The sequence below is a fragment of the Podarcis erhardii genome, assembly GCF_964252035.2.
Source record: "Podarcis erhardii genome assembly, chromosome: 6".
Classification (NCBI taxonomy): Eukaryota; Metazoa; Chordata; class Lepidosauria; order Squamata; family Lacertidae; genus Podarcis; species Podarcis erhardii.
Genome location: NC_138510.1, coordinates 17,346,309 through 17,358,354, shown reverse-complemented (window position 1 = coordinate 17,358,354; position 12,046 = coordinate 17,346,309). Strand labels below are relative to the sequence as shown.

Genomic DNA, 12,046 nt, shown 5'->3' with positions numbered 1-12,046 from the left:
ATCTAAGCAATGGCCGATCTAGTCCATTGCTCTGTTTTCCTCAACTAGCAGGCTCTAGGGTCCATGCTAGATTGTGGCTAATGTGTGTGTATTAGCTGATACGGTGTTCCACCACCCTGTCCCATGCAGTTTAGTAGAAATGGGATATGCAAAAACTGACTTAGGTACAATGTATGTAAACAGTTTGTGTGGTGGTTAGTCTCCAAGAACACATCCATTCGCTTTTAAAATACTACAGTGGTACCTCGGGTTAAGTACTTACTTTGTTCCGGAGGTCCGTTCTTAACCTGAAACTGTTCTTAACCTGAAGCACTACTTTAGCTAATGGGGCCTCCTGCTGCCGCCGCACCGCTGGAGCACGATTTCTGTTCTCATCCTGAAGCAAAGTTCTTAACCTGAAGCACCACTTTAGCTAATGGGGCCTCCTGCTGTCGCCGCACTGCTGGAGCACGATTTCTGTTCTCATCCTGAAGCAAAGTTCTTAACCCGTGGTACTATTTCTGGTTTAGGGGAGTCTATAACCTGAAGTGTATGTAACCTGAAGCGTATGTAACCCGAGGTACCACTGTATTGTATAATCTTCTTCCATCAACTCCATATCAGATTTAAAATAACTGTGACCATGAATGATGACTTTCAGTTGAAACACTAAAAATGCAAATGAGTTCTCTTCAGGAATGTTTATTGAATCAGAAGAAAATCAAAATATACAACTATTTAGAATTCAGGTGCTAGTTTATATCATTAGTCTTATTCTTCCTTGCTTTTACAATAACACACATATCTGAATTTTCCATGAACACTATTAAACTTGCATCTCATATGATCTTTTGGAAGCAGGCAAAATTTTGTTCAGTCTTATAATCTGGTATTGTTTTTGTTTAAGGAATTAAGTTTAGTTACAGGCATAAACTAAAAAATGTTTCTGTAAAACTGAAGTGTTTTTCTTTAATGATAAGAAAAAAATTAATAACAAAAGTAAATACATCCTTTGAGTTAGTGATATAAAGGGCTCCATTGTGCTGCATTTTTGTTAATACTTTAATCACTTTCTTTTCAAAAGCTAATTTCCCCCCATTTTATTACATCAAGGAAGAAAATAGATGAGAATGAGTTAGAAGTCCTGTACATTTCAGCCTTTTCAATATTAATAACTTGAAAATCAATTTGAAACACACTCTTAAAAGTTGAGTTATATGACCTTGGCACTTATAACCACAAACTTTTTTTTTATTAAAAAAATTATTGTCAATGTTCAATTTATCAAATGATGATTTTAAAAGCTTTATACTTATTCTTCCACCCTCCACATAATTTTGCCTCCACATAATTTTGCCACAAAAACAGAATCCTTCTTATCACCTCCATCTAACTATAATTATTTTAAACAGCACCCTTATTACGCTGTGCAACCCAATGCAATGTCTACTGTTCAATAAATCTTAATTCTGAGTAATTGCATTTTCTTTAGAATTGCAGGCTTAGAATGTTTTCTTACTTTGTTTGTTAGAATAATCATTCCATCTTCCACATTACCCTATGCAGACATAACACTTAACTGTGTTTTACTTTCTTAACCATGGTTAAGCACTGCATCTGATTAATTAGATGATCATTAAGAGTTGCCTGGAAAATAGGGTGGGAAACTATGGACTGAAGTGTGTTTGCAAACCATAGTTTGCATTAGCTGTGGTTATGTACTGCATCTGCAATGACCAAACCACGGTTAAGGCAACAAGTTCGCCCTATATACATTGGGCAATTGTTTCAGGCTTCCTAAGCCACAGGTTAGGAAACCACATATTTATGAAGCTGAGAATGACTAACAGAGCTATTCTCTGGTTATAGAGCATAACTAGGAAAACTAGATCTTTTCACTGCAAAGGATAGAACCAGGGTTAGCAACAAATGCTAACCATGCCCACTATATCTGCACCAGGTTACAGAGAGGTGTAAGAAGACTGCCTCCTCTTAAAAGGTTGTCTCTCTCACCTGACGATACATCTACAAAACTGACTTTGATTCCTAGAGTAGCCACAGGCAATTGAAAGGAACAACAGCACAGTGAGAGAACTCATACTTTGCAATATTGTAGGTGGCAGATTCAATCTCACATATTGGGATGGGAAAGACCTGAGATCTTGGAGGGCTGTGACCATTTAGAGGTGGCAATGCTGAGCTATATGGACCAATGGTCTCAACACAGTATAAGATAACTTCCCCATGTTCAGAGATAGGCAAGTGGGAAGATCTGAACCTTCAGGTTGCAGTTTTGCTGGCTAACACAAACATTGAGCTTTGACCACCATCTTCCTGAGCAACTTAGTCTCTGCTATTCTCCACGCTTATGACAAGGAAGGATTCTACACCACTTGACTGCAACACTGCTGTGTGCTCACAGTTATTCTAATCAGTCCAGCTTAAACTGGTATGATGTGCTGTAAAGATTGTTAACAAGTAGACATCTGCATAGGTACACATAGGTACACATACAAGTAGACCTTATCTGCATAGGTACACATACAGGGAGAGCTTGGAATGCAGGCTTGGGATAAAGAACCGTTAGGGCTGTAATCAGCCTACAAACCAGGGAAACACAATCTGCATATTGTGTAAAGAAAAAAGCAATGAAGATACAAATTATTAATATTCTAACTGGGTGCACTAAATTTGGCAGCTCCAATAAACTGCCCAACATGTTTACTGCAGCTGGGGGTAATAAGAGACTCTCATAATTTTGCTTTCCCCTTGCAGGTGATGTGAAGTGGATCAATATGCTGGGCTCAGCCCTGGACAAAGGCATGCACATTAAGATCTGGTCATCAGAGACATATGTCTTGGTTCAGTGAGGCTGCCCAGAGACAGAGTATGGGGGGGGGGAACCCTGCCATAAGATGGCATGACAGGGCCAGATGTGGGAGCAGAGGTCTCCAGTCGAAACCAAGCATTACTTTAATGCTCTAATTAGCAACCACATCTTGTTTTGAAAAACTCAAGACCAGGCACATGCTTTTCCCCGCCTCCCCAATTTTCATAGGGACTGCAGCATGAAGGAAAGGGAACCTTAACAATTCTCTTCCCAGATGCAATCCTGACAAAAATTGCCCTCCACTAACAGCAATTAGCTTTGATAGAGTGGGAAGAAGACGTTCCCTTTGGTTAATTTTAATCAGCTTCGTAGCTGGGGGGGGGAGGGATAAACCTCCCCTCCCCACATGCCCCTGGTATTCAATTTTAAAATGCACACATACACAGATGTGGTTGATAATAGAGCTATTAAAGTAACATCTGGCTTTGCCCTAAGAATGGTGAGCTTTTACGTGGTGAGGATTTTTATGTTGGTGGCCATAGTCAATATTGCTCTCCCTACCCCTTGGACTGACACAACTCTCTTGTCTTTTCCTTTCCCATTAACCTTCCCAGCAGCTGAGCTGTCCTCAACTCTAAGAGTTTCTCCATTGCTTTTCTGTGACCTTTAAGTTAGCCTATTTGAAGAAAACCTTCTGAAGAAATCCAGAATGTACACCAGTCTTTGCTTGAGCCTAGCACAGCTATTGTTTGGCAACAACCACACGAAGCAAGGGGGTGGAAGGGAAGAGAAATGAACCGAAGGAAGTCTCCTTTTTTGCACTGCATGGGTGGGGGGAAATGATGGCAGAGATCCAACGATCCGTCATTTGGTTCGGTGCATTCATTACTTGGGTTTCACAAAAGGCACGATTGATACTGGATCTGTTTGTACTTCGGCATCGGACATCCGTTTGGGGCTCTGTTGATGGGGGAAAAAACAGAGAGAGAGAGAGATGTAAAGATATTGATGAAGATGCTAAATAGCTGATTATGTTGGAGCATCACATAGGCGTTTTCCACTTACATTCTTACTAAGCTTGTAGCCCATTTTATACAGACGGTGAAATAGGCTGTGTGTAAATTTTCACTTAAAAACAATTCTGCACAATGCTGAGTTAAAAAAAAAATGTATCAAAAGAAAACCTGTAATATGTCCATAACCAGTAAGTTATGGGGAGGAGCCGGGACTTTGAAATAGTACACCTAGACTACCGGAAATCTTATTCAGCAGCTCTTGAGTCAGAGACTGCTTGCAACTTAAGGTTGGTAAGCAAAAGGACTAGAAACTTGGGTTTTTAAGAAAAGAAAGACAAGGGTATGTACCCAGTGATCCCATTTTGCACTTTCTCTGTGCTTGTGCAGAATCACAGAAAACATCCAGTCCTGGCTGTAGCATCTGAAAGCTCATGTCTCAGGAAAGTTTATTTTGCATTTAATGTCATTCATAAGATAACCTTCATGTGGTTTGAATTATTCATGCAGAAAAGCCAGTATGTTGTGGGGCCTTATGTGATCTGGTGGGCAAGAAGAGGTTAGACCAGTGTAGATTTGCCAGTTCTAACACATTAGACGTTATGACCCTACGTACATATATTGTTTTAAAAATAAATCACCATTAGCATTCACATGTATAAGGAAGGCTCAAATATATGATGTTATTAGCAGTGGCCTCCAAGAGGTTCCAGGAGTCTCTGCTTATCCCTTTAGCTTTCCTTATAGCAAGTAGTTGGAAGAGATGAAGTCAAAGTGCTTTCAGTATATACATGTATGTATTGCTGTTGTTAATTTAGTGCCCTCTGCTAAATGATTAGCAATTGGAAAAAATAAAGCACAAAGTATCCTGCCCAAAGGCGCACAATCTAGAAGACATGACACATATATGAACAGGAGATGGGAAGGGGTAAGAATTGGCAGGGGTAAGAAGGGATAAGAATTGACACATATATGAACTGGAGATGGGAAGGGGTAAGAATTGGGATTGACCCAGCAGAAGAAAAGATGAAAAACAGGCAGTCAGGTTCACAGTCCAAGATTCACAGGAAATGTATGATGGTGGCAGTTGTTGAATCAGCCTTTTTACCCAGTGTTTCTCTTTTCAATACTGGACTAAGTGCCACCCCACTGCTGTTGCCACCGGACAAGGTTAGGGAGGAGTAGTAGTAGGGAGAAATTTACCTTACTTGCATTTTAATGCAATTTTAGTGCAAAAACATCTAATTTGTATGTCCCCAAACAATGCATGAACCATAACACAATTATCCATCAAAATCCAGACTTTTCTGAATTTTGTAATTCAGTTCTCCAACCAAAAATTGTTTACAAAAGTGTATAAAAAGGGGAATGTGTACTAAAATGCAGAAACACCATGCAACAATGCATCATAGTAGGAAAATTGTTTGCAAAAATGTGTATATAAGGCAAAATTGCACACAAAAGTGTATAGATTAGGAGAAAACCCAGATATTTTTTTTCAGAGGACTTAAAAAAGAAAAAGTTGAAAACTGCTATGGAAACATGGAGAACTGAATATAAGTTTGGAAAAATGAGAAACCAAAATTGAGAGATTTGTCCATGCCTAAGGAGAAGGCTCCTTGCCCAGCCCCCCTTTAAATTTAGCACTGGCCCTGCTCTTTACCAAACGCATTACAACCCCAATTGACAAACTGGCATACAAGTGAACTCCTGGGAACAGTTACAGATAGGTAGCCGTGTTGGTCTGCCATAGTCAAAACAAAACAAATTCCTTCCAGTAGCACCTTAAAGACCAACTAAGTCAGTTCTTGGTATGAGCTTTCGTGTGCATGCACACTGAAAGAAGGTATCTGAAGAAGTGTGCATGCACACGAAAGCTCATACCAAGAACTGACTTAGTTGGTCTTTAAGGTGCTACTGGAAGGAATTTGTCCTGGGAACAGAACATGCTTATACACGAAAGCTTCCCAGAATGGTGGCTACACCAGGATTGCTAAAGAAAAATGAAAGGTAACGTACAAGGCCCTTAAAAAACCCTCCGAATGACTGTCTCTTCTCTATCCTCTTCACAGTGTTTTCCTTCGCAGCTTCCCCTCCGTTCTGAAGGGAGTCTGTCTCGGCTGTTTGTTGCTCTGTGGAGTCTGGCTGGTCTTTGGCTTCCTGTTTGTTTCCTTGCTGGTTCTCTGCTGAACTCTCTTGGCTCCTCTCAGCCACAGGTTCTCTGTTCTCAGCCTGGGTCAAGGGCCTGTCTTTGAAGTCCAGTGTCTAAAGCAGTTTCAAAAGCAGTTATTTTTTAAAACAAGAAAGAAAGAAAGAAATGCATTTGCCAGGAGGCCCCCCAGTTTATTTAAAATTAAAACTACTTCGCCTCCAATGCACATGCAACCCAAATGGTGGAAAATCTATTTGCTGCAATCCTATGCACACTTAATGAGGAAATAAGAGCCATGGTAGGGTTTATTTCTCCCTGCACATGCATAGGATTGGGCTGCACATCATAATACTAGTATCTTCAGCCTGCCACCCTCCTCCCCTCTCTCTCTCTCACACACAAGTTGCCCTTTTTACAGTTGTGGGACTACTCTCGTGGAGGAAAATGCACAAGTGGCTTTCTGCAAAGCATTTCTTTTTACACATGTCTGTTGTTTTTATTATGCATTTCTCCATGCATAATAAAAAATCAAGGAAAGGCATTTAAGTTAGGGCCATGTCTAGATGGATCTTATTCAGGCATCCCTAATATGTTTTTAGAGAGCGTCCAAAGCACGCCACAAATATAACCTTGGTAGTAGTTACAACAATCCTCTAAAGCAGTCCAGGGTGACTGCCACTTCCATATTATAGATGGAGTTCTGAGGCTAAGAGGTAGCAGTTTGCTGAAGGCTGCTTAGTGACTTCAAGGCTGCGGCGATATTTGAACCACATGGCAAGACACATGGGCTGTTTAAATCAATGCCGCTCACCCAATTGACTGGAACCAGCTGCAGATGAACGTGGGATTTGCATGGGGTACTGCTTAACACTGCAATAACCGCCACAGCTTCCTAAACCAAAAAGGTATCCCCCTTTTTGTGACAGAGGACTTTCTTTTCGAAAATTAACTATGAACCCAAAATTTAGGAACCCCTCCAAACCTGTGCCAAAGTTTTGCAGTTGTTTTGCAGCGAAAACCCTGTGTTTTGCAGCGCCCCACAAAATGAGTAATTGATACATAAAACACAGGGTTCGTACTGGATATGAACTATGAACCCCCAAATTTGGAATCCCCTCCAAACCTGTGCCAAACCTTTGTAGTTGTTTTGCAGCGAAAACCCCACATTTCGCTGCACCCCACAAAATGAGTAATTGATACATCAAACACAGGGTTCGTACTTAACATTAACTACGAACCCTAAAATTTGGAATCCCTAATGGGACCACTTTATTTGCATGCAGAAGGCCCTAGTCAAATCCTTGGAGAACCCCTTTCTCAAATCCTGCAGAGCCACTGTCAATCAGTGTAGTCAGTACTGAACTATATAGATTTCTGGCCTGACTTGGTATAATGCAGTTTCTCATGTTGGCAACTAGGCTGGCCAGATGCAAAGGAGATCAGGGCTCCTGCACCTTTCATAGTTATGCAGAGTAGGAAATGTCAGCAGGTATAATTTGCATAATAATAGGATCTATAATCTGGAGCCTAGGAAGTTACCATCTAAACACAACCCTAGAGACACAATGTTTTCTCATGCATGCATGCAAGAACAGCATTACAACAAAGCAGTAACAGTGTTCTCTTCCCAAGCCAGGAATCATGAAACCAAAAGATGGGAGACAGAGACAGAGAAAGATTTGAAAGATCAAGATAACAGATAAATGACACTGGGCTACAGAAAAGAAAGATTGCATGGACAAATTTCCACAGTGTAAAATTACAATGCTCCACCAGAAGATTGACAAGCCATGATTTGGTCAAGGTAGTCCAATGCCATAGAAAATTCTGCATGGAATTGCAAATGGAGAAAACATGACTTTTTACATTCATTCATTTTTAAAATATTATTATTATTGTTTCCAAAGTAACAACGATTACAAGACAGTTCACTATAGCAAAGGGAGTGAAATAAGAACAGGATATGGACAAAGTTCAAAAAGGTTCACAACAAAATGCTACAGTTTGTTTAAAAGAAAGAGGAAGTGAACGGCAATGTTAGATTACAAAGTGAAACGAAATAATATGACCCCTTTCCCTGCTTTTAGCCATTATTGTGCATCTGGGATGTTATGCCCAAGCTATACATCTGGAAGCCACACACATGCTTTAAAGGTGGCTGAAAGTCACAGGTCATGATATTTTCAGGGTTTATAGGCAACCTGTGGGTTAATGTAAAACTCTTAAGTTTTAATTATTATTTTTTAAAAAAACATTCTGAATTTAATTTGCTCGGGCAGCGTGCCTTGGTGTATGAAACCTCTGAATCCATACCTCTGGCATAATAACATTTACAGATTGCAGAATCAGCTTCTGGAGTCTGCATGAAGGAAGTTCCCATGCTGTTTCTTTTCAAACATCCCTACTTTATTGTCTAGGCCAGTGTTTCCCAACCTTGGGCCTCCAGCTGTTTTTGGACTACAACTCCCATCAACCTTAGCTAGCAAGACCAGTGGTCAGGGATGATGGGAATTGTAGTCTGAAAACAGCTGGAGGCCCAAGGTTGGGAAACACTGGTCTAGGCTGGTGTACAACCAGTGCCTTGCTCAAGACTCAAACCACAATTAAGAGATGTAGGTGTGGGCTGCTTGATTGCAGAGACCCTCACTCATAGTTGCCAACTCCCTGGGACCCTGGGAGCACCCACAAAATTCCCCATGAAGGGGCCGGGTACCTACAAATTTTGGTGCCGTGGTCATGCACACTGCATGGCACCCATGGCCCCAGGCAACCATGGTCGCGGGGCCATGCTGGCACTCCTGCCCTCCCTGTAGCTCTTCCCTTCTTCTCTCTGTAGCTCTTCAATTTCTCCCAATACCTACAGTTTTTATCAGCCACACCGTTAACCACTGTGATAACACAAGCCCAGTATTTGAAACAAAAGTTAGCTTAGATGCATCATTGTCCACCATGGTTACAACAAACCATGACTAAAGGCTAGGGATGGCTGACTGAACCATGGCTTAATGCAAACAAGCAAACTATGAGCAGTAAGCCATAGAACAAACTTTGGCTTCACTTCCTGGTTTGTCTGCTAGTTAAACAATGAGCCTGGGTTAGGATGTAACACTAAGCCAAACCATGGCTTGGCTCTCTGGAGCGGGGCAGCAGCAGGACCAGCAAAGAAGCAAAGCAGTTCTCTCCAAGAACCCACATGCCTGCTCATTCACGCCATGATTTGGTTTAGTGTTCCATGCATTATGTCTACACAAACTATTCATGGCTGGTTTGAATTAAAAGCTGAGGGACTGACATAACAGAAAGGTGGGTTGGGGAAGCACTAAAGGAAGTATGTGACCCTCTAGCAATTACTAAGGATGTACAGCTATGAGGAAAGAATTGACCCCCCCCCCCGTTTCCACCTGCCGCGAAACTGTTAAAAACACAGGAGCTCAGCATTTTTTAAAATGCAGCCCCACTGCAACCACCCAGTGATTTCTAAGATCATCCCACTCCTTCTCTTCACAAGTTTCAGGTGACTGTGAAGAACAAATGGTGGTGTCAAGAAAAGGTTGCCCTTGAGCTAAGTGGAAAGAGCATGTTCAGGATATCATCTTATCTTTGAATCAGGCAGAATGTCAGCATGTTTCAAAGCAGCAAATTTGGCACATTTTAATGTTGAAGGAAAGAACGCAGGGAAATAGAAGAAAGGAAAGCTGTAAATAACGAACTGTATCACTCCCCTTCCTAACAGCTGATCCAGACCCAACAATCTGTCTCAGCTTGTAGGCAGCAAGCATTTCTTGAGAAAGGAAAACCAGATTAATGGGATCATAGTTTTCCTGACGAATGCTACTCAAGTCTGCCCCAGAGATTTTAATTGACTTGAGACCTGAATCAATCAAACTCTTCAACCTTTGGTGGACTGCATTTTGGTAAAGATCAGGAAAGTGATAGCAGAGCATCCAAGAGGGGATGCCCCCAACAGAGGACAAATGGGCCCTTGCACTGGCAGTGCTCCAGAGTGGTGCAGCAAACAGTCTTATTCTGCACGTTTTTTGCTGTGCTGTGACCTCTTCCCTCTTCTTTCAGGGCTCTATACTGTTGCCACCACCATGAAGTTAAATGGAGCTGATTGGGAACTGTTCCCTTAGCAACGGTGAAGTGTTGTAGGCACATTGCATATGTACAGTGTTATGATGTAAGACCTCAAGGCTTACTGAAAGGGATGGTCGGCTAAATGAATTGATAACAACCAGTGCAATGCCCAACACCAAACATCGTAAAGAAAAGTAAGTGTCCCCTATTTACCCAATGCAAACTGAGAAGGGGTGTTTATTTGTTACACTTATTGCTGACTTTTCTTGCAAAGAGCTCACAGTGGCTTATATATGGTTCATGGGCAGTCAGTCCTTCATCCAGAGAGCTTACACACCCCACACACTGGGTGCATCTTCCAATGTTATGTTGCCCCTGGAGGGGTTGTGATGGGCCAATGGGACCCCTGAGCCCCCAAAAGATAAGCTTCTGCTAGCTCACAGGCTTCAGCAATAGGCCTGTGTTTTGTGGTTCGCAATGGACAGCAATGAGTATCCACATTTCACAAATGAAAGCTATCAGTCTGCTGCCTGTACTGTCCACATCAGGTACTAAATCTCAAATCATTTGATCCAATATATGAAGGCTGCAGTACAGCCATTTCTACTTCATTATGTATTAATGGTGGCAAAGGTTTTAACAGCACATAACTGGGAAAAATAATAATAATAATAATAATAATTTATTATTTATACCCCGCCCATCTGGCTGGGCCTCCCCAGCCACTCTGGGCGGCTTCCAAAAGAATATTAAAATACTATGATACATCAAACATTAAAAGCATCCCTAAACAGGGCTGCCTTCAGATGTCTTCTAAAAGTCTGGTAGTTGTTGTTCTCTTTGACATCTGGTGGGAGGGCATTCCACAGGGAGGGCGCCACTACCGAGAAGGCCCTCTGCCTGGTTCCCTGTAACTTGACTTCTCGCAGTGAGGGAACCGCCAGAAGGCCCTCGGTGCTGGACCTCAGTGTCCGGGTAGAATGATGGGGGTGGAGACGCTCCTTCAGGTATACTGGACCGAGGCCGTTTAGGGCTTTAAAGGTCAGCACCAACACTTTGAATTGTGCTCGGAAACGTACTGGGAGCCAATGTAGGTCTTTCAAGACCGGTGTTATATGGTCTCGGCGGCCGCTCCCTGTCACCAGTCTGGCTGCTGCGTTCTGGATTAGTTGTAGTTTCCGGGTCACCTTCAAAGGTAGCCCCACGTAGAGTGCATTGCAGTAGTCCAAGCGGGAGATAACCAGAGCATGCACCACTCTGGCGAGGCAGTCCACAGGCAGATAGGGTCTCAGCCTGCGTACCAGATGGAGCTGGTACACAGCTGCCCTGGACACGGATTTAACTTGTGCCTCCATGGACAGCTGTGAGTCCAAAATGACTCCCAGGCTGCACACCTGGTCCTTCAGGGGCACAGGTACCCCATTCAGGACCAGGGAGTCCTCCACACCTGCCCGCCTCCTGTCCCCCAGAAACAGTACTTCTGTCTTGTCAGGATTCAATCTCAATCTGTTAGCCGCCATCCATCCTCCAACCGCCTCCAGACACTCACACAGGACTGTCACCGCCTTCACTGGTTCTGATTTGAAAGAGAGGTAGAGCTAAGGTACTTATAATCACTGGTTGCAGAGCTAACCTTTAATTAAATGCAATAAATTAATATACTAGTTGGAAGTTCACTTTTGCAATGGAACACGAGTTCCACTTGCAAGATAGGACCTTCCTCTTCTCTTCCTGTGATGCCCTCCACCCCAAATCTGCTCTGGAAAGTCCCCCAACTGTCTGGAACAGTTATTGAGTTACTGAAAGGAGAGGGAGAAGTTCTGCGTAAGGGAAAATCTGCTGTGTGAGCAGAACAGCAGTGTTGGATTCAACCCATTAACTTTTAAATGTATTATTTCACTACTGTAGAAGAAATAGCAAACTAAGTTAATATGAAGTGAATGGACTTGATACAGTATTAATAACTTTACACAGATGCCAGACTGACATGCACTA

At 42.3% G+C, this 12,046-nt stretch overlaps 1 protein-coding gene across 5 annotated transcripts in view; it reads right to left on the bottom strand.

Annotated features, from left to right (window-relative positions):
- Positions 1 to 665: 665 nt before the first annotated feature.
- The window catches only part of BCAS1 (brain enriched myelin associated protein 1), a 52,700-nt gene continuing 41,319 nt past the window's right edge, over positions 666 to 12,046 (bottom strand). For 3 of the 5 annotated variants that reach the window (XM_081867715.1, XM_081867717.1, XM_081867718.1), the window contains 2 exons: positions 5,842 to 6,087; positions 666 to 3,769 (listed from right to left, as the gene is read on the bottom strand). In XM_081867715.1, coding sequence (XP_081723841.1) covers positions 3,695 to 3,769; positions 5,842 to 6,087 — 321 coding nt within the window. In that variant the 3' untranslated portion in view covers positions 666 to 3,694. The other 2 variants (XM_081867719.1, XM_081867716.1) reach the window with 2 other exon arrangements.